Source organism: Phallusia mammillata, chromosome 8, assembly GCF_965637545.1.
Source record: "Phallusia mammillata chromosome 8, kaPhaMamm4.hap1.1, whole genome shotgun sequence".
In the NCBI taxonomy this organism is placed as follows: Eukaryota; Metazoa; Chordata; class Ascidiacea; order Phlebobranchia; family Ascidiidae; genus Phallusia; species Phallusia mammillata.
The window spans coordinates 19,319,959-19,347,013 of NC_137259.1; the positions used below are offsets into that span (position 1 = coordinate 19,319,959).

General features: G+C 38.0%; 3 protein-coding genes and 1 non-coding gene across 4 annotated transcripts; all 4 read left to right on the forward strand.

Moving 5' to 3' along the window:
* The first annotated feature begins 166 nt into the window (after positions 1-166).
* On the forward strand, positions 167-11,485 carry LOC145204017 (DBH-like monooxygenase protein 2 homolog). Its single transcript, XM_080076418.1, has 15 exons — positions 167-746; positions 831-941; positions 1,295-1,444; positions 2,825-2,915; positions 3,029-3,204; positions 3,791-3,868; positions 4,090-4,194; positions 4,459-4,561; positions 5,378-5,547; positions 6,141-6,235; positions 6,307-6,463; positions 8,309-8,457; positions 9,016-9,106; positions 9,699-9,797; positions 10,341-11,485. Exons 1-15 carry the CDS (start codon positions 588-590, stop codon positions 10,527-10,529), a joined length of 1,923 nt encoding a protein of 640 aa, XP_079932544.1. The 5' UTR covers positions 167-587; the 3' UTR covers positions 10,530-11,485.
* On the forward strand, positions 11,138-11,211 carry Trnap-cgg (transfer RNA proline (anticodon CGG)). The gene has a single exon. It is a non-coding gene; the product is annotated as a tRNA-Pro (tRNA).
* Positions 11,486-12,349: 864 nt separating the features above from the next.
* On the forward strand, positions 12,350-21,176 carry LOC145205628 (DBH-like monooxygenase protein 2 homolog). Its single transcript, XM_080078359.1, has 14 exons — positions 12,350-12,646; positions 13,365-13,514; positions 14,578-14,668; positions 14,952-15,133; positions 15,549-15,626; positions 16,137-16,241; positions 16,633-16,735; positions 17,326-17,495; positions 17,875-17,972; positions 18,509-18,665; positions 19,117-19,265; positions 19,595-19,685; positions 20,089-20,187; positions 20,541-21,176. The coding sequence occupies exons 1-14, from the start codon at positions 12,350-12,352 to the stop codon at positions 20,775-20,777; spliced, it is 2,007 nt and encodes a 668-aa protein (XP_079934485.1). The 3' UTR covers positions 20,778-21,176.
* Positions 21,177-22,748: 1,572 nt separating this feature from the next.
* On the forward strand, positions 22,749-26,771 carry LOC145203704 (uncharacterized). The gene is made up of 2 exons (XM_080075980.1): positions 22,749-22,941; positions 23,281-26,771. The coding sequence occupies exons 1-2, from the start codon at positions 22,800-22,802 to the stop codon at positions 26,568-26,570; spliced, it is 3,432 nt and encodes a 1,143-aa protein (XP_079932106.1). The 5' UTR covers positions 22,749-22,799; the 3' UTR covers positions 26,571-26,771.
* Positions 26,772-27,055: the final 284 nt, after the last annotated feature.

The following is a 27,055-nucleotide window of genomic DNA, read 5'->3' on the forward strand; positions in this document are numbered from 1 at the left end:
GTTAAGCGCCAACAAAAAAGTCTTCTATATTTAATTCGTGTCCGCTTAAGATTCGTGACGATTGCAAACTTTTTGCAGTTTGATCACGCGACTTCGCACGCTTAGTAGGTGAAAGTTCACTAGTTGCAATTTAATGCTGTGTACCATTTAAAAAAAAAACTTCGGTTGATTTCAAACGAACGCAGTTAAACGGGGCAGAGCATTGTAAAGTGTGGAAGTCTAGTTGGAAAGAAGTAAAGCCTTGCGTTACTGCCGTTATTGCGGTAAATTTTGTTAAATCAGGGTTGCGCAGCCAAATGAAAAATGCATTAAAGTCGTTTGCCAGAAATTTGGGTAAAAAAAGTTTTTGGACCAAATCGATACTGATTTTTTTGACATTCGCGTCCAATTGCTAGGCTTTTATTTAAGCTCAGTGGACACACTGGCGGCGGTTGTGATTCAAAACTTTGATGTCACCCGAGTAATAATAACAAGGATTTGTATCTGTTTGACCGGTTAATAAAATAACACACTCATAAAACTTTAAATAAATCTAACTAGAAAACAGTTTTTCCATTGCATGTAAAGTTTACGCTGACTTCACTGACATGGCTTCAATATTGCGCATTTTGTTTATCAATTTGACCTTGATGATAGGATGCCAAGGTCAAACCCCGAGTCAATCTTATTCCAACAACAGACAACTTGACACGGCTGGAAATGTTTTTCTCTACTGGGATTTTAACACAACACACATCACCCTGGAGGTAAAAGGGATTATAAAATACAAAATAAACTATTTTTGGCAATTATATATTTTGTCATTTTTCCTCAAATTTTTTGTTTCTCAGGTTCACGGCCAAACAGCGGGATGGGTCGGTTTCGGTGTTTCCCCGGGCGGAGGTATGACTGGGGCTGATATAATTGTCGGTTGGGTCAAGAACGGTCAGGTCACAATCAATGTAAGTGCAACTTATATCATCTATTGGCCTTTACATTGATACTGTGACACTGAGACAACTTTACTTTGGTTCCCATCCAGTTGCTTGGCCATTTTGAGCCAGTTTCCTCTGTGGTTTATGCCCGGTTGTGGCATCGAACAGAATAGGTAACAAAAACATTTCGTTATAAATAGCGTTGAATGAATTGAATTTACCGAATTTGTTTCCAGGGCCGGCATGCAATCAGCAATTTCGTTTAAGATGTTTCATTTCGCTGTCAAGTTTGCATTGCAATCAATCTGTAATATGAACAAACACTAGCACTGTATTACTGTAATAATTTTTGTACTAAGATTTAACCTTTTTTTCCCCAGGACCGGCATGCAACCAGCAATTCGTTCCCACCACTGGACGCTGAACAAAACATCGATGATTTATCTGGAGGCGAAAGTGACGGGTGGACTTGGATCAAATTTACTCGACAATTTGCGACTTGTGCTTCTACACAAGATCTCGCCATAACTGTGAGTATTTGAAATTTTTAGCAGTAAAACAGACTAAGCGTTAAATTTATATAAGCTATTGCTGCCAGGCATGATTTCAACTTTATAAAGCTCTTCTGGCAAATATGATTTTATTCCCACGTTTCGACGTCTTATACAGGTCGTCTACATCTGGGTAAATAACACTGCGTAGTACAGTGCACGATAAAACGAAAAATAATTAAGTGTTAAATTATTTGTTTCATCAACGACAAATCGATCATTTTTCTTTGTGGTTTAAACAGATTTGCAATGCTTAGTGGTAAACCTCGATTTAAAATGGAATGAATGACATTCTTCTTTGGTAGTATAAGGTAGCATAAAAAAATTCGGTAAAATTATTGCCACCATAGAATGTACGTTCGTCAAATAGTTTGTTAAACTTATTGGCAGAAAATAAAACACTACATTGTTTGCAGCTTCTGTGTAAATGTTACAGGGTCACTGTGGCAAACCGGTGCAGACTTGAGTTAAACCGACCCCTAAATGTTGCGACCTAACACGTTCCAGTGTCAGTCTTCTGTTACAGCTAATCTTACGTGCAGCAGGCGACGAGGGTGTTTGGCAGCACGACAACATGTTGTTTAAACCAGGGGTCGACAACCTTTTTTGTACCTCGGATCGTTTTTGAAACTGAAGTTTTATCGCGGAAAATGTTTCAAAGCATTAAGCCTAAAAAGTATACGGCCCGATAACGAACTACTCGCGGACCGACGGTTGCCGACCACTGGTTTCCGTGATTTCCGAAAGAGTGCCGCGACAAAAAGTTTTTGAAGGCGTTAACTTCAATCTACGATTTGGGTTCGATCACAAACGTGGTTGCGCTTGACAACGCCCGAAACCTCATTTTGATCTAATTTGTTACCAAAAGCCCTCTAAGTCATCACCCTGAAGATTGAAACATTTTTTGGGAAAACAAAAGTCTGCTGAACGTTTCAGAACCCCCAAAAATGTTTATTCTATGCCACGGGTTAGTTTAATTGTAAGATGCACATTTACAATTGTGACGTACAACCAGCACATTATGACGTACAACCACAGTACATTATGACGTATACAAATGGTACACCGCTGTCCGCATTCGAAGCTGTCATTTTGTAAGATGACGCTTCAACTTTCACATAAGGTCAAACGTGATCAGAAATGTGAAACCCAAATAATCCTTCGCGTAACTTGTATGGCCGAAATCCTTTGCGTCGTAAAATCTCCTCCATTTCACTAAAAACATGACGTTAAAATTGTGTTGTTTATCAAAAAATGCAAAATAATAAAAATGAAAAAATATTAGGCTACATTATTATGCACAATTCTGGAAAGCGAGGAAATTTATTGTAAATTTATTTATTTGTTGATGTTTTACAGGACAACACAATGAAAACAATTTACGCTTACGGTTCAAATGACCCAACTGGCGAAGATATCGTACCTGGAGACTATCATGGAACCAACAGAGGTACGATTATTTTATGTGACTGACTTTTTTGGTCCGAACAAAAATACGACTTCGACCCTAACAACATATATGTTTTCGTGGAAAATCAAAATTTCAGCAAATAATGTTTCCAGGTAGTAGAGATCTGATTTTTACCTCATCGGCGAGCTACGTGGCTCCACCTACCGGTGATTCTGTTGAAACTTTTACGCTGACGACAGGAGGTTTCGAGATTCCAGCACAAGATACTTATTACAGCTGCCATCTGCTGAAAATCCCCGAAGTTCCATCAAAGAGACATATTATTAAGGTAATTATCAAAAATACTTTTCTTCGAGAAATCCATATAGTGTTTTTCTCGTATTGTACAAGTCCTGACTTGCAGAGCTGCCTTTGTAGAGAACCAAACGTTTTCATCTTGTAATAAAGATTGGACAAAACTTTTGTCATCATTAGTAACAAGCCCAAACTTCTTGTTAAAATATAGAAGTAAAGAACGCCACTTAAACAAATAACTTGTTAGAAAAATACGCCTTCTCTGAGTTTTCGGCGCTTTCTGTAGAAAACCTAATCACCAACCCACTTTCCCTCTTGTTCTCGTCATGTACCTGATTCTAATAAATCTTTTCTTAAACCAGTGGTGGAATTCAACCGGTTCGCACCGGTTCTATAGAACCGTCTCACGAAATTTTATGAGATCAGCAAACCGGTTAGCATTACTGGTTACTGTCAATGGATTTTTTGTTACAGAACCAGCTGAAAAATATGACTTTTGTGACAGAACCGGCTGACAAAAAATTAAATCCCACCACTGTCTGGACCCCCCAAATAAAGTCCCACTTTCTGCAGTTGAGTGTTGCTTCAAGCTTGGAAACTCTAAACATTTTTTTGTTTAGATTTCTCCAGTGATACAGAAAGGGAACGAACTTTACGTTCATCACATCATTATCTTGCAGTGCGCTGACAAACTTCCGGTAGGTGTCAAGTGCATTGCGCATGGAACAGACAGAGTGAAATTTAAATGTGTGCCTAAATTTGTCTCACCAAACCTAAATCAAAAGTGATCTGAATTATCACAAACTTATCAACTAGAAGACCTGTGCTCGATAGTTGGGTATTTATGGCATCCTTCTAGTTTTTCGTTTTTTCAACAATACGTATGAGAGCGAAATATTTTCAATGATGTTGTTTTCAGAACGGCACCGTTGTTGGATCGAGCGGTGAATGTCAAACCAAAAACATGCCCGTGGAACGAAGTTATTGTACGCAAGCATTCGTAGCGTGGGCTGTGGGTGGAGATGTGAGTAAAATCCGAATAAAAATCAGATGGTAGCAATTTTGCAAAAGTCCGACTATAGTCTACATAACATTATGCTAGAATCCTAAAGCAGTGATTTTGCCAATTTGGTGTTAAAATTCGCGCGTGTATTTTGCTGTTGTTTTTTGGAGGGTTCACTGGTGCGGGCATAAACTCGTGACCCCTAAACATTACCTCGCGACCCACAGGGGGTGCCAGAGGTCCCCGGGTTGGGAAAAGCTTCTTTAAAATCATCTCGTGTTTCAGGACGTCATATTTCCTGCTGACGTAGGTTTTCCGTTCGGTGAACTCGGTGACCCCAAGTTTGTGATGCTGCAAATGCATTACGACAATCCACATCTTGATAAAGGTTAGTCATCAGCACTGATGATGACAACAGCAGTTGTTGAAACGTCTGTACTATGTTTTTGTACAAAAGTCCGATCGCAGTTAAAGATTTTGAATGAATTACTCTTTTAAGACCGTATAGAGCAGCGGTTCTCAAACTGGGGTCCGCGGTCCTTTAGGGGTCCGTAAGGCAATTTTTAGGGGACCGCGAAAAGGTTGAAGTACTTCTATTTAATTCTATATCAGTTTGTGACACTAAATACGTTAAAATCAAAGTAGAATCGACTGTCTCCATCGCTAAACAATAGCCTTTATTCCATGAAACTGACAAAAATGCAATTGTTTGTGCACAATCGTAAGTGTTATGAGCAATTTTGCATAACGAGCAAAAATCCTGCAATCAACTTTCGTTTTTATGAAATACACATTTAGGCTTAAGGACCGCGAGCTCTCGTAATAATGCAAAGGGACCGTTTTGAAAAAAATATGAAAAAGTTTGAGAGCCACTGGTATAGAGTGTTGCTATGATACGACACTATTTGTGGAGTTCGTTACCGGGCCGTACAGACAAGCTCAAGGTTGTCATTGAATCAAAGTTGTAATAACTTATATGAGCTGTAATAAACTTTCAGCGCTGAACGTTTGTTGTTTTTTAAAGGCCGGTCTGTGATCAAAATTTCCGTTTGAAAACTGGTCCGCAGTGCAAAAAAGGTTGCCGACCACTGGTTTAACCCACTTTTAAAACTCTAAAAATGACAAGTAAATAGGGCAATTAGCGCAACTCTTCGCTCTTGATATTTTGTCTGCAAAACCAAACACATGTAAAATTCCCATGCAGGTGTTGTGGACGATTCTGGTATAATGTTTACTTACACGAGTGAGATTCGAACCCACGACGCTGCAATGATGAAAACCGGCCACGTCACATATCCTTTCCTTCAAGTGATTCCACCCAATGCGTCATCCTTTCTCACATACGGGGATTGCCCTGCAAATTGCCTGGAAAAAGTAAATGTCAATCTGCTGGCTGCAATATTTTATTGATGTTTTGTTATTTCTCTGCAACAGCCTCTTTGCTTTTTATGAATCGATTATAGTCGGTGCCTTGTTTGAAGAGGATTGAAACCATTATAACCATTTTAAAAGTTTCATGATGAAAATAACGGCCCAAATAGATGTTTAAAGCGACGTGCTTTATTGTTCAAACGTTTTGGCAAATGCTCATGCCATCATCAGTGATATGAAGTGACACATTTTAAAAGTGCTTTTAAATACAACAAACGGTCACAAGACCAAAATTATATTTTTAAGTTTTAGATTTTAACATTTATGAGCGTGTTACCAAGAACGTATAAATAATGCAAAAAAATACTCCTAAACGCCTTTAACAATTTTAATTAATCGTTGTGGGAAACATTGAGCTGTGGATTTGTATTTTTTGCAACTGTTTGTTTTTGAGTAAATCAAAGTCAATAGTTTACTTGCATAGTAACTTCATCATCACATTTCCATTATTGTTGAACGGTTAAGTAAACAGCAAGCACATCGAAAAAATAACATAGGTTATCTTCGTTTAATTTACAGCTTAACCTCTTTTTCAGGCAATGGATTACTCCAACATGACAAGCATCAACATATTCTCGGTGCTACTCCACACTCACGTGATAGGCAAGAAAATCACTTTTCGACATTTCAGGTTTAAAGAGTTTTTTACAGAAGTGTTTAACAACTGCAGTTGCGGTTTGAAACAGAATTTATTCGTTTCAGAGAGGGTGTAGAATTGCCTTACATCGCGAAAGACGACGCGTATGATTTCGACTTCCAAGCTTACAGATATGTGAAGCCTGAACGCACCGTGCTGCCTGGAGACAGCATGCAAGTTCTGTGTGATTATGACAGCTCGAAGAGAAGTGGTGTAACTTATGTGAGTGTATGCGTCATGATTTCAAATTATGCTTTAATTTAATTGATAGATTCGGGCAAATTCAATTCTTCTTGCCGTTAGTCCAATTTAACGTGCCGGTATTTTTTCCGTAAAAAACTGCTACAAACTGCTAGGCAAGCAGGAACAACTAGTAATAACAAACAAAATGTATATGCCATTTAAGCACTATTACTTCTTGGTGGAAGCATTTCATGATGACAAAATAACTCAATGCCAAATAAATATTTTTATTGGTGTTTAATTTAAAGCCTGGTCTAAACCAACGGTCTGCAACCTGCGGTATGCGGGTCAATTGCCCGTTGGTTAAAAGTTGTGCGGTCCGCAGAGACGCCTGGATTTCAAATGTACTGGCAAACGAGCCCAGTTAATATATTTTTGAGCAGATTAATGCGCCCGGTGCTATTTTTATGCGACCTGGCAATACGCGGCTAGAATCGAATGCGAATTTACTTGTAGTTAAGCATATTTGGTATGCAAAAGTAAAATCGTCTTGTTTTATATAAATGTGCGGCCCGCTATCTGGCCTTGGCAATTGTATTTGGCCCCACAGTGAAAAAGGTTGTCTAAACCAGGGGTCCGCAAATACTTTTTGGCGGACCCTAAAAAAATTGCTCTAAATTCTCGGGACCCAAGTATTTTAGCATGTACTTTTGTGGAAAATGCTAATCAACTAAATATCAATATTAAGAATGCTATTATGCTATTGTCAGTTGCTATTTTCACATAAAACAGGAGGTAAACGAACGTATTTATTCTAACAAATGAGAACTGTGGGCTCTGTGTTGAGAATAGAGATGTACCGAATATTCGGTTTGCCGAATTTATTCGGCCGAATCGGCCACTTTTGCAAAGATTCGGTTTCGGCCGAATAATTTGTTGCGATTCGGCCGAAACCGAATCTTTTATGAACACATATTTAAAGCGTTAAGCGTGTCTTTCCTGCTTAGTACCAACGAAAATCCTGTCAGTTATTATATTTTTTATCACATCATCGTTTTCCCCACTGCAGACAACTAAATAGCAATTCATTGCCGGGTTGGAAATCATGCTTGAGGCAATGTTAAACCCCACAGAACTGAAATAAGGACGAAACACAACCATTCTGCACTAATTGCCTGGTAGATAAACTTATGTTTTCATGTCAAACGCGTACCGTACGACTTCGTGTGACGTCATAAATGATTCGGTTGATTCGGCCGAATTTATTCGGCAAAACCGCCGAATATTCGGTTTCGGCCGAATCGAAATTTCGCCGATTCGGTACATCACTAGTTGAGAACGCAGCTAATCAGAAAACGCATGCTTGCATAGGTGCGCTTAACTTTTTGCATTGTTACATATACTTTATGTCATAGTTACGTAGTCATACGTAACAATGCAATAATAATGAAATAGTTAAAAAAGCCGAAATTCATTAATACTGTAGATGCGATGCTTATATTCATGGGAGATTTAATACATTTCGCGACCCAGACTGGAAGGTCTCGCGACCCAAATTTGGGTCGCGACCCACTATTTGCGGACCCCTGGTCTAAACTGCAGCAAAGTGTTCCTGAACCTGGGGCGCAAGCCCCAAAGGGGTGGCTAAGCACCTTTAAGGGGGTCGCAAAGACGTATCATATGTATAATATTGTAGTAAAACTTGTTAAATGTGTTTAAGGGGTCGTGCTGTCTTAGAAACCTCCCAAAGGATGTCACAAAGTCAAAAAAAGGTTGAGAATCATAACTGCTGTAGCGTTTTTGTGAAATAAGAAAACTTGCTTCAAATTGCTGAAATGGCAAAACATATCAAACTTTTGAGTTTGTTTTTTCTTGGATTTTCAGGGCGGATTGCCGACCACCAGAGAGATGTGTCTTGCATTCATGTATTATTACCCAAGACTCCCCATCGCGAACTGTGAGTCAGGACCTGTCAGGAATCCATATTTGTACAACGCTATGGGGCTGACTGCGGAGAACATATCAGACATCAGGTAAAATTACTTCCTTATCAGTTTGAAACCTAACAAAAAACGTTACCAGTTTTTAACAAAATGTTGCAAATAATCGGATATTCAACATCAGGTCAGTTATGTTCCGTCGTTATGTTTTACACAAATATACTGGCTCTGATATTTTTGCTCGTATTGCAAATAAGTTTTGTAAAAATGGCAACATGTCTAATATTGACGAAGCATTTTTGCTAAGTTTACTTCGTGCATGTACAGCATGTTTTCATATTGGCACAGCACAACAAACTAAAGTTGTAAGTTGGTTGGGGTTTCTAATTCGGTGTTAAGTTTGAATAAACAGGACTTGATTCTGGCCTTACTTCACACTATAGGCCTCATTTGAGCCGAAATTTTACCAACTTTTGGACGAATTTCTGGCCTTGTGTGAAATTCGGGCCAGTAGGCTACTTTGTTTTTCTTGGCCCGATTTCAGGCCTCTGCAGCAAACACAAAAGAAAGATTCTAGTCCAAAAAATATAACATTAACCGCTGTATTGATTTGTGTATTTACCTCAACATATCTGTGCAACATTTATTCAGGTCTTCGATTGCAGAACTGGGTGTGTACGATTCTTATGCTGACATGTACTTCGAGAGCACTGGAATCACTGTGGAGCAATATCTAAATAATGTGAGTAAAAAAATTATGTACAACAAATCTTGTTTTCTGGGACAAAAACACCAAAAGTTGGATTCGATTTTGTGCTCCCATCTTTCTTAGTTAAAAGACACAAATGATTTCTTGGCGACTGGCTGATTCGGTATAAAGCCTTTAATCTGTGGGCCTGGCGTGCTATGACCACCTTAATACGAATATTATTGTGGTTGTCAAGGTGATTTTTGTTTTCGCGTGTGTGTGGTTTTACATCCACGTAACATTTTAATTCAAAGGTATTAAGTCTTTACAAACCTTGTCTTACTAAGTACGTTGGTTGGAAACAAGCCGCCCTCCTTCATTTGCTTTAAACTATACATATATGCTACCGACTTTTATTGGTTTACGACTTTTGTAAAAGTGTGTTGTCACTGGAATGCATAAACACTTGAGGTGAAAAAAGTATTTCTGCAAATAAAATAGTAAATATATATATATATAGAGAGAGTATATCGTATATATTTGATAAGTGACGACAGATCCGTCGGTCACCACCCAGTTACACAAGATGACTCCTGTAGTCTGTTATGGCATTACAGTTACATATCAACTGATGTTGATTTTTCAGCTTCCCTGGAACCAGCAGTTAGCTGAAAAGTTCAGTGACGCAGTGAACCGGATTCCTAAAGTGCAATTCTGCTCAAACAACAACTTCAGACTTCCAGGGGTAAGTAATACAAGATTCATGAGTTTAAATCAGTGATGCAGCGAAGTTTCGGTCGGTCGACTAACTTGGGTGACATTCACCAATGTTTTAAAACTGTATGTGAAAATTCGGCCGAAACCGAACTTTTTATTATTGAAGTTATTAATCGCCGTTTTGAAACATCAGGCATTCACTAAAACAATTGTTCATAACCTTTTCCTTGCTGCACCCCTTTCAAATTACCAACCAATTTTCGCACCCCCATGGGTTTTTGTATTTATATAGAATAGACCTAACCAACCTTAGTGATTCAGCATCCCCGCACCCCCTAGGAACAGTTCTCGCACCCCTTGGGCTTGCGTGCACCCCAGGTTAAGAACCCCTGAACTAAATGTTGAATTTGAAAAAAGACGAGCCAAGTGATCTACAAAATATTAGATGTTGTGTTCAGCTTAGGATATTGCAAAAGTTGTTAAAAAAGTTGAAAACACTGTTTTTGAGTTAAAAAAGTCATCATTATCCGGTTCATTATTAGTTTAAAGCAGCATTTGTTTTTATTCACAGATAAAACGAATCGCTCCTCCGCTTAACATCACGAAACCTTACGTGGAGGAAATTCGAACTTGTGTGAGGTCACAAACAACAACTGTTGCCATGACGACCACTTCCGGTCAAGTTGGTCTCACTGTGACGTCACAAAAACAATTGTTTATCTTGGCACTTGCTCTTTACTTCAACTTTCACTTTGTTTGAACCTAACTTCACGCACATTAGAAAAATATGCACGTTTGAAATATGTTCACTTTAAACTTACCTTACAATCACTTGTATTGCATTTAAATATTTCGAAAATATGTTTAATGTTTTAGCAAACTTATGTATGTAGGTGAGATTGAATGGGTCATAAATGTAGATCTACACAAAACATTGCAATTATAACAACAGTATTAAGTTCTATATTGTGCAGTAAGTCAAGGGCTCCTGCGAATTTTTGCAGCTTTACTGCCGAGCCTTTGTAGCTCACTTAAAAAAGCACTAGACCTGGAACGGCTTTATTCGTGGGCTCGAATTCCACCGCAGGCTAGGTTTTTCGAGCCTACGCCTTGCCGTATGGGAATGCTTGGGAGACCGGCTGATTCGGTATAGCGCCTTCAATAGGCCTGGTGTACTATGATTTATAAATGAGTGTGCCGTGATCGCTGTTCTGCATGGACGCTTCAGGGCTGATCCCAGTCATGAATTTATGCTCATCTTAACTGATACTGGTCAATCTGGCGATCCCCTACTACGAAGCTGACATGTGCAGCATACGAGGCAGGCAACGGTGCTTGTGATTCGACTTTCAGCGGATTCTCCACTGGGCCTGTGTAGCTCAGTTGGTAGAGCGCGAGTCCCGGAAAAACTCCAGTCGTGGGTTGGAATCCCACCACAGGCTAGATTTTTCCAGCCTACGCCTAGTCATATGTAGGAATGCTTGGGGGACCAGCTGATTCGGTCCTACATTTCCTGCAGACTTGGTCTATTCTTGTTACATGTGCATTAGCGAACCTTCGGCGACTATGTGTAGAAAATTAGTTTCAATTATACCTGCCTTGAAATAGAATTCGTGACATTTGTGGCAAGCCTTTGGTTTTTAGGGTAAAGGTTATGACGATGTAAACTTAGCTTTGTATGATTAGCTGATCCTCTCATGGAAGTTTTCACAACATCCCACAGACATGCCATCACAAAAGATTTAATTGTCACATGTTTGACTTATTGTTCCGACTCTTGTGATGGAAATATCAAGTTACAAACCAAGGCGCGTTAAAAGAATTTTATCATAGGGTTCCACTAAATACATTCGCTTTTGTTGAATTACATGAAACAGTTTGTGTATTTAGTAATATTAGCCGACAAAAATGTAATACAAGTAACATACGTTACCAAATGTGACATTTTAGGATAGATATCAACAGAAAATGACTATCATACTCTGGTGACTTACTGACACGACCCTGACGTGCCCATGTGATGTGTTGGGATTTCAATAAACTGGTATTGTGTCGTAATAACAGCTTCAGTTTATGAGCTGAGTTGAAATCTAAATTACAGGTTGTTGGCGGGTTAGGGTTAGGGTTGACAATACAATGAAACCAGAAATTTGATCCTACGTGAAAGAAGAATAGACAACATGCGGGGATCACTTACAGTTGTTCATTGCGATGACACAACCTTTTATAGTTCTGTGCGGTATTGCCATGTTAAGATTAGTTAGGATAGCCAGGACAATTTAGTTGTGGTTTTGTTTGTTGAATTTTAAATTTTAGTGAGCTTGTTTTGGTTGATCAAATCGATTTAATAGTCGTTGTGTTTTGGAATTGTAAAATAATGTGAAATAAATGATTGTTACTTCGAAATATCTAACTCGCTCAAGCTCGATAGCACCACATGATAAAAGCAATAGCTTAAACAAGTCAACGTTATCTCTCGCTATAATAATTGCATTGGAATAGTAGGACATTTTTGGTCAGGTAGTAAAAATTGGGTTGGCTATGGAGCCATTATGTGTTTTATTTATCGGTTTGACCTTGATGTTGGGATGCCAAGGTCAAACCCCAAGTCGTACTTATCCTTACTCGAGACAACTGGACACAGCTGGAAACGTTTTCCTTTACTGGGATTTCAACACAACTCACATCATACTAGAAGTAAAAGGGGATTTTGAAAATTGTAACTTATTCTGGTTTGGAAATAACCGCCATATTTTGTTTTCACAGCTTCACGGCCAAACAGCGGGATGGGTCGGTTTCGGTATTTCCCCGGGTGGGGGTATGACTGGGGCTGATATAATCGTCGGTTGGGTCAAGAACGGTCAGGTCACAATCAATGTAAGTTCAACGTATACGTGTTTTAACATTTTAAACCAGATCGAACAATTGTACTTGTTATGAGACGTACCTTACTTGGTTTTCCTTTCAATATTTTTTTTTCATTTTTATCCTCGGTGGACGGGTAACGCTTGAATGTGTTATGGATACAACACTCGCAATAGGTCCGCCGTTGAGCTGCCTTGAGACACAAGCTACCGAGATAGGATTAGAACCCACAGCCTTGTGAACACAATGCGATTGCCTAAACATTGTACCGTCTTTGGCTAATTCTAATGCAGTCGCAGCATTACATGGCACATCAAAACAAACAAAATATCCCGGATGTTTCATGGACTTTATTGCCCCCCATGACCAGTTTTAATCTATTGGTTACATCAGTTGCCTGACTCAGGTGTGCTTGTGTAACCCAGGACTAAATCAGTGGTGGGATTCAGCCAGTTCACACCGGTTCTGTAGAAACTTCTTACGAAATTTTATGAGATCAGCGAACCGGTTAGCATTACTGGTTACTGTAAATGTATTTTGTAACATAACGGGCTGAAAAATATGACTTTTGTGATAGAACCAGCTTACAAAAAATTTGAACTCCACCACTGACTAAAATTGGATTGGAAATTCGTTTGGGATGAGTTTAAGATTTAAAATTTTTCATTCCGTTCTCAACGTCTTCACATTGTGGTTATATTTCTAACATGAATAAACACAATATTCCCAGGACCGTCATGCAACCAGTAATTCGTTCCCACCACTGGACGCTGAACAAAACATCGATGATTTATCTGGAGGCGAAAGTGACGGGTGGACTTGGATCAAATTTACTCGACAATTTGCGACTTGTGCTTCTACACAAGATCTCGCCATAACTGTGAGTAATTATGTTGTGTATAATAAGTAGTACTGGGCCAACATACGATAGGTGTAGTCCGATTACTTTAATCCCTGAAAAACTATAAAATAAATAAATTGCAACCGCAATAACTGCATTTTTTACTGCAAAACAACTCACTGTGTACAATACAAGGTCTCCGGTTAAAAAAGACATTTTTTTTTATCAAACTTAAACAAAACAGAAAGGTTTTTATACTACTAGGTGTTAGATCAGTGGTTCCCAAACTGGGGTCCGCGGTCCTTTAGGGGTCCGTGAGGCAATTTTTGGGGGACCGCGAAGCGGTTGAAGTAATGCTATAATCTTATTTGGCGTCAGTTTGTGCCACTAAATAAGTTTAAATCAAAGTAGAATTGAGAATCGACTGTCTCCATTGCTAAACAATGGCCTTTATTGAATGACAACTAAAAAAATGCAATTGTTCGCGCACAATCGTTTTTGTCCTGTTTAATGTTTTTGTCCTGTTTGTGATGTCACATGCTGTCTTTGGATGACTATTATGCGCAATTTTGCACAACTAGCTAAAATCCTGCAATAAACTTTCGTTTTTATGAAATACACATTTAGGCTTAAGGACCGCGAGCCCTTGAAATAATGGCAAGGGGACCGTTTAGAAAAAAATATGAAAAAGTTTGGGAACCACTGTGTTAGATAATAAAAATGTTGGTTTTGATGTAAAATTTTGCAAATTCCAAACCTAATTTAAGTTTACAACCGTCATGGCGGTAACTTGTATTAGACTGCTTTGTGAAATCTTGTTACCAACAAAGAATTTTAGAAATTTGACACCGGTCTTATGAAACAACTTCACAGGTGGCTTTCGTTGTCATTTGTCACTAGAATATCATTTACAGTCAGGTGACACGTTGTAAAGTGACACAAACGTTTGAACCTTTGATGAGTCATCAACTTTTGTTTGCTTCCATGGCGACGGTGTAAGGGAATATTGTGACAAAAATAATTGCCTTCAATCCATCGTGTATAGCCTCTGACAGGCGACTTTCAATAGATCGTATGTAATTCGATGTGGTTTTATTTTTAGGACAACACAATGAATGTAATTTACGCTTTTGGTTCTACTGACCCAACTGGCGACGACATCGTGGCTGGAGACTATCACGGAACCAACAGAGGTGCGATTAATTTTTCACGGAACCAACAGAGGCACAATTATTATTTTTCACCAACAAACCAGCTTCGGTTTTGCGCTTTGTTCATTGTTATTCGTCAACAAATTTTGGAACTCATATAGCAGATTTGTTGGAAGAAATTGGGTTCCCCAAACTGTTTTTTTTTTTATATAATGCAGCGGTAGTTAACACAGTAAAATTGCAAACGCGGCTGAGAGCCCTGTCCGGTCACGTTAAGACAGCCAAGTGTTGAGACCTGAACCAAACAAACATTTATTTTTTGCAGGAAGCCGAGACATTATTTTCACACAGACGGCCTCCAGAAGCTCTGTGACGCCCCCTGATGGCGAGACAGTTCAAACTTTTACTCTGAGGACAGGAAATGTTACGATTCCGACACAAAACACTTACTACAGTTGCCATCTGCTACAGTTGCCTGAAGTTACAGCTAAACATCATATCGTCAAGGTAGATTGTAATTACATGTTTTCATCACCTCTAAATGCACGACATTCTTGTAATATAAGCCATATATTATAAGCTGTAACCAGTGGTGGGATTCAGCCGGTTTGCACCGGTTCCATAGAACCGTCTCACGAAGTTTTATGAGATCAGCGAACCGGTTAGCATTACTAGTTACTGTTAATAAACCGGCTAAAAATATGACTTTTGTGATAGAACCCACTGACAAAAAAATTGAATCCCACCACTGCTGGGTGTATCATAATAACTGCCTTGTATTCAAACAATAAAAATATAGATTTGTCAAACTTGAGACTGCTAAAAGTCAAAAATAAACATATTGCCAATGTTCATATATCTCGTGTGACTCCGACTGAGGATATATTTTAAAGCTTGTTTTACTTGTTGTTAACTTATTCAGATTGCTCCTGTGATCGATGCTGGAAACGAACTCTACGTTCATCACATTGTTGTTTACCAGTGCGTCGACCCGCTGCCGGTGAGATACCGTAAACATATAAACTACGCCAGTCAACCAGAAAAAAATTTCAAAAAATATGAGTAATAAGATCTGTCGAAATGTTTGCATATCATTCCTTGACTTGATTTTAAGTCTTCGACAAAGCTTTACTTGAAATAAAAAATTAAACCTGTCGACTTCCGTAATATATAGCATTGTTTTACAGGAGGTTAGGCTGAAGTGTTAAAACGGCTCTCGGGCTTTTCTTCGCGTAAAGTGGCATTTTAAATTTAGCCACACAGTGTCGTGTGCTTCGTGTGAAAAACGAATCCGCCTGTGTTTGCCCAACTTGTAGAATGTTAACCAGCCAGAGTTGCAAGTTGGGCTGGGCTATTCGGCCCTGATTCGAACGCAAATTTGAATAAAAACCGACTAAATTTGGGCCTGACTTCACACACTGTCATAATTCACTTCACTTAAATCTAACTTTTTGGCCTAAATTAGGCTCAATTAGATTTTCACTTTTCATGAAATTTTTTTTTATTCCAGGCCGGTGTCACTGTTGGAACGGAAGGTGAATGTTACACAGCGGCAGCCCCTATCTCCTCGGCCATGTGTAGTCACGTCATCACAGCATGGGCTGTAGGTGGAGAGGTAAGTTGACATCTGTCAAACATGATTGACAAGTGGATGCTGTCAATCAAAAAAACTTTATTTGTAAATCAATAAACAAAACGCCCAGAGAATCGAGTTGTTTAGAAATTTTCGCCATACCATGATTGCATGTTGTCGAAAAATGTTGTTCAGCCATTATCCACCAACTGTGCCATTTACTGTTTTACACTCCATAACGTCTTAACGTTGCGCAGCTATTTCCGGCTTGGTGATTGTTTTTAGTGCAATTGTGTCGCTATGTTGTCTTTCACCAAGCGAAATAAACTCAACTCAACTCAATTAAAAAGTGAAATTTAAACTTTACGTTTTTTTAACTTTCCCTAGCAATAAAGTTTGTGTACATATACAGATAAGTTTTTTGTTTTCACAGGACATCGAGTTTCCTACCAACGTTGGTCTTCCATTCGGCGAGGCAGGCGACCCGAATTTTGTTGTGCTTGAAATGCATTACGATAATCCCGATTCAACTGTAGGTCAGTACCGAAAAGAGATTTTAAGCTTCAAGTTTTATTGTAAGAGAGTAAAGTTAGTTTATGTGCAATTTTGCTCAAAGTTGAAAAGAAAACTTAATTTATAACCAATTGTCGTGGGTTAATATGTTTTGTATAACTCGCTATTGCAAAGAAAATTTTGAAGTTTCAGTTCATTCTGCTGACATATTAAAATATTTATGTTTCAAAACGCGAAACCACTTACATCGCGCACAATGTTTTTTCTAAAAAAAAATCTTGATGTAAATATTTGTGAAAACAAATCATCTCAAATCAAATTCAAAATTACAAGTAACAAACTTAACAACCATATAGAGCTCTTCTGGCAAATGTATTTTTATTCCGACGTTTCGACGTCCTATCTACAGGTCGCCTTGATCAAGGGTAAGTGACGTGCATTGTACTAATCACATTCAGTGTTATTTACCCTAATGAAGACGACCTGTATTGGACGTCGAAACGTCTGAATAAAATTACGTTTGCCAGAAGAGCTCTATAAACTTGATTTTATGCCTGGCAGCAACAGCTTAAATAACAAACTAAACACTTTCAATAAATTTCGTTACTCACAGGAGTCGTGGATAATTCGGGTTTGATGTTCTCCTACACTGCTCAGGTTCGAACCCACGACGCTGGGACTTTGCAAACCGGTCAGTCAGTCAATCCTTTCTCTCACACAATTCCTCCACAAGCTTCGTCCTTTCTCACTTACGGGGATTGCCCAGGGGACTGTTTGCAGAATGTAAATTTTGTGAATGGAGAAATGAAATGGTTAAAATTTGTTGATTGTGTATTTTCATTGTAATTACGTAAATTATTTTAATCATAAACATTACTGCCAAAGTACCGGTGTATATATAGAATACAGCACTGATGATGACAACAGATTGTTGAAACGTCTGCATGATGTATTCCTCACACACAACGACTCTGGCAGTAATGTTTATGATTAAATTACTTTTCAAGTCCGTGTAACAACCATACACGTAAATTATTATACGCATGGTACTTTCGGTCCGCTCGGTGCGAAGCAAGAACGTGGTCAAAAAAATAAGTTTTCTGTGTTTCTCTGCTCTGCCCAGAACAGCAACATATTATAACAAGTTAAAAACATATTTTAGGCAATGGCCGCATCAAACGGCGTCACAAGCATCAACATATTTTCTGTGATGCTCCACACTCATTTGACGGGAAGAAAGATCACACTACGCCACGTCAGGTAACAGAGCTCGGTGCATTGTGACTTTTGTAGGAAATGTAAAGTATGGCCTTGAAACAATGATAAACTGGAGCAAAAATAAACCAACCAGTATTTGGTTGTAAAGGTCACAACGTTTCGACAGTTTTTGTTGTCACCGTCAGGAAATAAAATTAACAGAATAGTAAGCTTATTTGGACGCACATGCAAAGTTAAAATAAGTTTTAGAATGTTATAGAAACAAAATGTTTTCTAATGGAGTGTAAATTGAAGATTTTTTTTGCGCAGTGGTGGGATTCAATTTTTTTGTCGGCAGGTTCTATCACAAAAGTCATATTTTTCAGCCGGTTCTGTTACAAAAAGTCCATTGACAGTAACCAGTAATGTTAACCGGTTCGCTGGTCTCATAAAATTGCGGGAGACGGTTCTATAAAACCGGTGCAAATCGTCTGAATCCCACCACTGATATAATATGTAACACGACAGGTAATAGCAATAACTCGAGCACCAAAACAAGCAAATACCAACCCACACTGAACCATCACTTCTTTACACAGAGACGGAGTTGAACTTCCCTTTATAGCGAAGGACGACGCTTACAATTTCAATTTCCAAACTTACCGGTTTATTTCCCCCGAACGCGAAATACTTCCCGGTGACGACCTCCAGGTTTTATGTGATTACGACACAACGTCTAAAACAGGATTCTCATATGTAAGAATCTATAGAAATCTTCTATTAACAAATTTGTGTTTTCAATTTATGTCACTACCCTGTTGATTGTGTTTTGAATGGGACATCAAAACGTCGGCATATTATAATAAAGAAAGAGCTAAAAAATTTGATACATTATGTCTGACAACAGTTTATTCAAAAATCAACAGTTTATTCAAAAATCTTCTATGTTTTAAACATTACCTGCCGACTTCACTTTGGTTCCCGAACAGCTGCTTAGCCATTGTGAGCCAGTAAACTCTGTGGTGTATGTCCAGTTGTGGCATCGAACAGAATAGGTGAGACATGGCTTTTTACCCTGTTACTCCCAACACTAGCCAATACGGCCGATCTTTCGTCACCATCTGCACTGATGAGACCTTACAGGTCGAAACAATGTGCAATGTCACTCAAAAATTCAGGGTATTCGAACCACATAATATTTTTCCAGGGTGGACTTTCAACAGACAGGGAAATGTGTTTAGCATTCATCACATATTATCCTCGCATCACAATCAGTCAATGCGAAAGCGGGATTATTGTTGACCCGAATTGGTGGAATGTGATCGATCTTACGGATGCGCAAGTCGCAGATCTCACGTAAGTTCCTGAATCGTTGTGTAAATTTGAACCGAACGGCATAACTTCGTTATTTTTTTGATTGTTTTCTTCAAAACAAAAATTTTCTGCAGTAAACTCTTGTAAGCGTGTCGTGCCGTAACAATGTGCCTCTTTAAGTTTGATTCAAATGTAATTAAATAATAATTTAGCTTTACTATATTTCTTCCCAAAACAAACATTTTGCTGAGCAATATGACATTTAAAAAAATCAGTTTAATTTTCACAACAACAACCGCAAAATATCCTAAAAAACTTTGCGTCTTTGGAAAGTGACACAAATTTATTCCGACATTTTGTTTTTGTTCCAGAACCTCATTGGCGTTTGATGGTGTCTACGACTCGTGGAGAGATTATACGTTTCAAGCTACAGGACAGACTTTGGAAGCATATCTTAACGGTGTAAGTTGGATGGAACTTCGCTGTTTTCAAACAACGGCAATTAATTTTAAAAGAAGACGTTTAAGATTAGCTACTAAAACTGTAACTGTCATTGGTTTTAATTATAATTGAGTATTACTCATCCAGCAGTTTTGTTATAAACAACCGTCGTTGCGACGTCCCATACAAGACGCCTTCATCAGGATAAAACTTAATTGTTTTAACCAAAGTTTCGGCATGTCCCGTTGATCACCTCTTTGTAAAGTTTAACTTGTAGAAAAGGCATGAAAATTACGGGAAGAACTGTATTTATTTAATAAACAATGAACAAGATTTACAGAAACAATTTACTATTTAATAAACGATATCCTTTGCGAGCTAAACTTAAGCGAATATACGTTCTAATGTAAATGTTGTTTACCAGCTAAATTGGGATCAAACACGAGCGGCTGATTACAGTGCAGCGATCAACGAACTACCGAAATTCCAAGTTTGCAACAGAAACGGTGTTTCGCCCACTGGAGTAAGCAAAACAAGTTGATAACTTTATAAATGAACTTACTGTATTACTGAGATTTAAACATATATGCCTCATGATATGTGATTGAAAGATTTCATGTGAGATTCATTGCCAAGTAATTCGTAACGTAGATGTATAAAAGTTGCTCATAGTAGTTGGCTCATAGTTTTCTTCCTGAGATGAACAGACATTCATAACTGGGATCAGCCCTGAAGCGTTGATGCAGACCAGCGATCACAGCACACTTATGTGTAAATCATATTACACCAGGCCTATTAAAGGCGGTTAAAGGGCTACCCAAGACAACTGCAGTTATTTTTTGTCATATTTACCAATTTTACTTGCTATTTTTGCAGCTGCTCAGCAGTGTTCCGGCACTGAGGGTCACTCAACCTTATGTTGAAGTTTCACAAACTTGCGTCACAACCACCACCACAACCACCACGACCGCATCTACTTCAACCTCTACTACAACACAATCCACCACACAAGCAACAACAACTACAACATCTGGTCAAGCTGGGCTTGCATCACTCAAATCCGTACACCTTGTACTCGTATCAGTTCTTGTCTACTTTATCGGTGCTTTTTAAACTGGATGTTTCACGAATCATATGTTTATGTTTGGATATATGTGGCCACCAGTTAGCACCTTTTGTACTTTGTTTATAGATTTGTTTTGTTTAATCCAACATTCACTGTAACTCATTCTCTAGATTGTTTAATTATGTGTCGTTTCTAGAACGTCTTTAAACAATGCCAATGAACTATTACTCTAAAGTTTAGCGCTCTAAACCACAACAATGAAGACTTTGTTCAGATTTGCACTTTTTTGTTTGTCTATACTTTGTACATATTACTATCTATCAAAGAAAAATTGTAATGTTTTTTTTTTCATTAACGATTCCAGAAATTTGTATATAACCCAGTTACATTATGTCGTCACAAGGAATTTCGTAACAAAGCAATTTTCAAATAAAGGTAAAGTTTTAGCTCAAATATGTTTTCTTATCCGATGGAATGCGCTGAAAAACATAAAGAACTCGTTATATTCGTTCTTCTTACGTCAGCCTACGTCACGCTATCATATTGCGTCATCACTTATCTCGAAAACATCGGTGATTTGGGGACAAGTAAGCAGAAACATATTAAGCGGAATTTGTATGTTGTACCACCTGTATAAAACTAGTTACTGAAGTTTATAATTATTAAATGCAATGCAAGTCAGGTATTTTATTGGAAGTGGTTGCAGCACTGCGTCAAAATTTATTTAATTTGTTGCAATGCCTTGTCAAAATACCGAACAAGCGTTTCGTCCACCAGGTTGCATATTTAACAAATTTGTCGTTCAAATGGTGTAATGCTAAACAAAATACTGGTTGTTTTTATCAAGAACTTGTATTTTTGCTAACGTTTCGCCCACCAAAACGGTAGGGCTTCATCAGAGCAATGAATTGTGTATTGCGAGCAACAAGCGAAAAAGCGCAAGAACAGCGGGATACGATAAAAAATAATTACACAATAACAAAGGCGATCCGAACAGTTACATAACGATTTGTAATAAAGGTGTCATCCTACTAATTTAGCCGTTACACCACCAATTGTGGCCCCCACTATTTTGCACAATATAGTTTTATATTCTGGTTTGGTAATTGTTTTAGTGGGGTCCAACCGTGTATATCGCACTGCAAGTTATCTGCGTATATTTTTAGGTTTAAAAATCGTGATAGCTTGTTGCGGATATGTTCTGTTGTTGATCATCATTCTACCGTCGAGAGCACTCTACAAGAATGGATTCTGCGACAAAAATTTTGGCCAAATCAGCGTTTTGTGGACTCACAACACTTCGTCGCATGAGTTGCCGAACGGCGATTGAAATTTGACCGTTTTGTTGTGTTTGAAAATCGACATCGAGTTTTACAATGATTTTTTACAATTTCCGCTAACATCGAGATTTACAATGCATGCAAATATAAGTGTTCACTGTGCAACTAAAATAAATTCTGTTTTTGATAAAATGGACCGGATTTTTCGAGATATTAACTGTTTGTACAAAGTCTAAAAACACCAAAAATTTAATTTCAATTAAATTTAATGAACTATTTAGGGAATTTCCCACATGGTACTTCATTTTTGAACAAAAAATTGAATTCTTTCGATGTGGAAAAACATTCAAATGAAAAGCTGTCGAATTCGAAATTCGAATACCTATAAATTGTGACTATAAAAACAATAAAAAGTGTTGTGGGTTTCAACGCTGATATTATTCCAATCTTTCCACAAGTGTTTAAACTTCTTTCTTGTACAAGCAGCGCCGTAACCATGGAAACTAATTACACAAGCCACTTGAAAGTTAATCTCAATGTGCTCGAGGCTTAATTTTACAAAAGCCAAAGAAGTTTCAATGAGCTTAAGTCGGCGTTTATATTGTTTAATTACAGCCACAAAAAGCTTGACTATGGCTATACTAGCTGTTACATGTATTTCAGCATATCTCATTTAGGATTTCTTTCTTGCTTTATTATAACAATTTAAAGTTTTACAAAATCGACGTTTGGAAGTCTAAAACAATTTGTTTTTGCAGAAATTAGGTTGCTTTACTTCTACTGTGCCAAATGGCTGAGTGCAATTATTTAACTACAAATGAAGATTTAAATGAAACCTTAACTGAACTGGAAAAACTTCATTTGGCAAACAAATATGCAAACCAGTTGCTGGAAAGAGATGGGAATCACTTTTCACACCTAACTTCATTGGGTAAGACACTTAATACATTATATTTAAAAAAAACAGGCTAGTGTAGTTTTTATGGTCTTCATGGCAGCTTTACAGTATTGTTGTGTTTAAGGTTCAATGAAGCCAAGTTATTTGTGATATGTTTTACTGCTAGGCCATTAGGTGAATATAAGCTTAAGTAAGTCTCTACGAAATCAGCAAGTAACATATTCAAACACAGAACGTTCAATACAATGTATTAGAACTATAGTTGTTATATTTTGTGTGTAAACTAAGTATGATTCCAAGACCATTTAAGACATTTGTTTGACCATTTATTGTGTGATCACTTGTTTACTAATTAATATCTTTTAAATTTAGAATCAAAGGATGATAACCTGGAGGGTAAAAACATCAACCAACAACCAACATCACCCACAGATTTTCTGTCAGATCATTGGGGAGCAAACCGATACCTGAATGCAAAAAAATTTGACTTTGTGAAAGATTATTTGCAGAGAACTGACAAACTGCTGGAGAAAAACAACCAACTGAAGACTGTAACAGCTGCAAGTACTTATGAAGTGGTTGAGTCAACTACAGATCTATTTACAAAAGTTGAACATAATCATGTTGGTGCACAAACTGTCACTGACATAACAAAAGCACATGAAGAAAAATCAAGTCAGGTTAATGGCAAAGAACTTGTGTCTATGTCAGAAATAGATGGAGAAACGTTTAATGATCGTGAACAATTATCAAGCCTGTTTAATGTCAAAGAAACCGAGTTTATGTCAGAAACAAATAGCGAAAAAAGATCAAATTTTGTCAGTAAAGAAGATCTTGTTTTCAACCCTGCTCTAGTCGAAGACAAAACTACATTTCATGCCACGGATAAAGATGTTCTGCAGGTTCCCCAGGAGGATGAGATGTTACAGATTGTGAGCAATGAAAAGAAAAATGTTATTGTCTTGTCTCCTGCACCTTTGGAAGAGAAAAGCACTTCCAGTTTTGCTATACAGTCCGACACTTTGCAAAAAGCTGACCATGATTACACAGAAGGTGGTAAATTGGAAAACTGTGTTAATGTTAATGAAACCGCCACAATTATCGACACACCTGATTCACAGACATTTAATGGAGGCATTCAATATGATGTTGACTTGTTGGACGTATCTTCCATAGAAAGCAGTTTATCTTGTGATACTGATGAAATAAGTGTGACTTTCAATTCACAAGAAAATAATGTACAGGATACTGTCATACTTTCTAAAACTGATAAACAATGCAGCAGTTTTCCACAAAATAATGTAAATTATGACCATGAGTTGGAAGAAGCCAAGGATTGTATTTTGGAAACACACCGACCACTAGAAGACACACAGCAGTTTGTTAAAGTTTTTTCAACCTCAGCAACACTTGAAGATTACCCAAAAGCTCTTCCTGCCTCATGTTGGTTCACCCCAGAACAAAGTTTCAACAAAGAAAGTCCAAAGAAAGATGAGAAGGTTAATGAAAGTTTAGCAGACACACAACGCCATGGTTCAATGTTTCATGATTGTGAACAATGTCGTAGTCACCCTCATTCAAACTACTTGACATCTGATTCCATTATTCCTCCAGCTAGTTTCTCACAATTGCTTCACAACAAAGAACCAACCAGCAAAGGTGCTGAAAAACCCAAAGAAACTTTTCTGAACAATTTACAGAACATAAACTCATCCAGTCTGATTGCTGTCACAGAAAATATTTTACCAGTAGTTGGAAATGTCATGACTGTCGCAGATTTTGCCAATGAAAAACTTGTAAATTTGCCTGAATTGACCCAAAGCTCTTTGCCTACCTCTAGTTCTTCACCACTTTTATCACTTTTAATGCAAAGCAATACAAGCACAGATTTAGCTGGGAGTGGAGATTTTAATGGAAATAGTAATCAACAGCCATGCATCATAGAAACAACAAACAAGCCCCTCACGCTTTCTACAGAAAATGTTGAAAATGCAAGTGTAACTAAAACCGGCCAGAAAAGGGACGAAAATAATTCTGTGCCAAAACTGAATTTGAAAGCAGTTGTTGGGCAAAGCACAACAAAATCTAGAGGAAAGCCCAAAGACAAGTTGCCAGTGCGTCCAAGAAGCGCAGGATTTTTGAAATCGCCTTCAAAAATAAATGCACAAAGGACAGAAAATAACAAAACAGTAAACGTTGCTGAAGATAGCAAACAAAAAACTGAACAATCCCCAATCCAGTTGAACCAAAGACCAAAGAGTGCAAGCAAAGTTATGGACATAAAAAGGTCAGTGAGTCCACAAAGAGTTTGGGAAAAGTCTAGCATTGCTTGGAGTTCGTATGGGCACAGAGAGCTTAATACTTGGTCCTCAATGAGCATTAGCCCCAAACGAAAAGTTGCATCCCCTAAAAAAGTGGTGTCACTTGCTCCCAACATTGAGTCCAGTGTTGCTAAATCACCAAGAGTGTGGATAGAACAAAATTTACGACCGGTTAACTTTTGCCAAAATTTGAAAGACTTTCCGGATGAAATAATTTTGGATATATTTTCCTATCTTCCATTTCCACAACTCACAATTGTGGCTAAAGTTTGCCAAAGGTTCAACACTCTGGCCAATGATTTTATGCTGTGGCAAAATGTGCAAGGTAATGATGTTAAAATCAGCGATGCCTGGTTGTCTTCTATAGGAGAGCGACAACCTAAATCCATAGAAATGACAAACTGTTGCGGAAAAACTGTGACAAATAGAGGTTTGCGGAACTTTTTCCGAAATTGCAAGACTCGTTTGGAGTCACTGCATGTAAGTAAGTGTACTGGATCACAGCTAGCAGGGGATTCTGTGTTACTACATGCGGCTTGTTACTGCAGATGTTTGACGAAAGTATGTGTTCCATGGACATCAACAACAGATAATGGTTTTTCTGCAATTTGCACAGCGCTTAAAACCATTACTGATGTGAATATCAATGGAAATTCATCAATAACTGATGAGTCATTCACTATACTTAGTAAACGACACAGCAAAACTGTTCAAAGTCTCGAAATGTCAGGTTGTTTTAGTGTTTCATGCACAGTTCTTTCCGGTTTGTTGAACCAAACCACAAATCTACACAAACTTAACATTGGTTTGTGCAGCAAAGTGTCAGTGGACTTCATGTTGTTGTGGTGTAAAAAGCTTACACATTTACAGCACTTGGATCTTCATGGTATTAAGTCAATCAATAATGACTGTTTACATGAAATCGCCAAGAACTGCACACAACTGACAACTTTAATTTTGGCCAACTGCCCCTCGATCACTGATGTTGGTCTTAGTTCCATCTCAAAGCATCTGCCAGCCATGCTACATCTCAGTTTAGCTGGTTGCCCCAAAATTACTGACAATGGCATTGCTGATTTCATTTTAGCAGCCACTTTATTGAAGCATCTAGATGTCAGTAGCACGTCCGCCACCAAACTGACGGTGGATATGATTTCAAACTACCGTCATGAACAGATTGAAACCCTTAAAGTGAGTTTTTGCAAAAATATTACACAATCATGTTTGTTGTCGTTGCTTGAAACTTGTGCGTCCCTTCGCTCCCTGCATGTTTATGGCTGCAAGAGGATAAACTTGCATGCTTTGATCAAAACTAACAGAAATGTTGTCATTGAAAAATGATATTTAAGTGATCAGTGATATTTTGATGGTCGCTTTCTGAGTAAAGCATTTTACGTTGTCTTCTTCATATGCTTGCATCACTCTATTACAATTCCTTATTACAGTTTTCTTACAAGTTCAACCATTTTTACATTATATTCATTCACTGATTTGCACAAGATGTTATTGCCATCATGATTATTTGTGTTTTATACATCAGTTTATAAAGTTTAACCAAGTTAAATCGAACTGTTTAGGCATTTAACGACGGCACTAACGACGTTTCACTTCAAAATAAGTCACAAGTCCTTTGCATGGCTGCTGTAGTTGACCTAGTCAGTGTAATTCTCGGAAGGCTAGTTAGATTCGCATCTACGCCTGTTGTATGACGCATGGATGGGGTAACATTCTGTTTTTTGCTTTGAATCAGTGCCGGATTAACCATTAGGCAAAGTAGGCAAGTGCCTACAGGCCAGTCAAAAAATCCAGGCCACAACAACGATCTT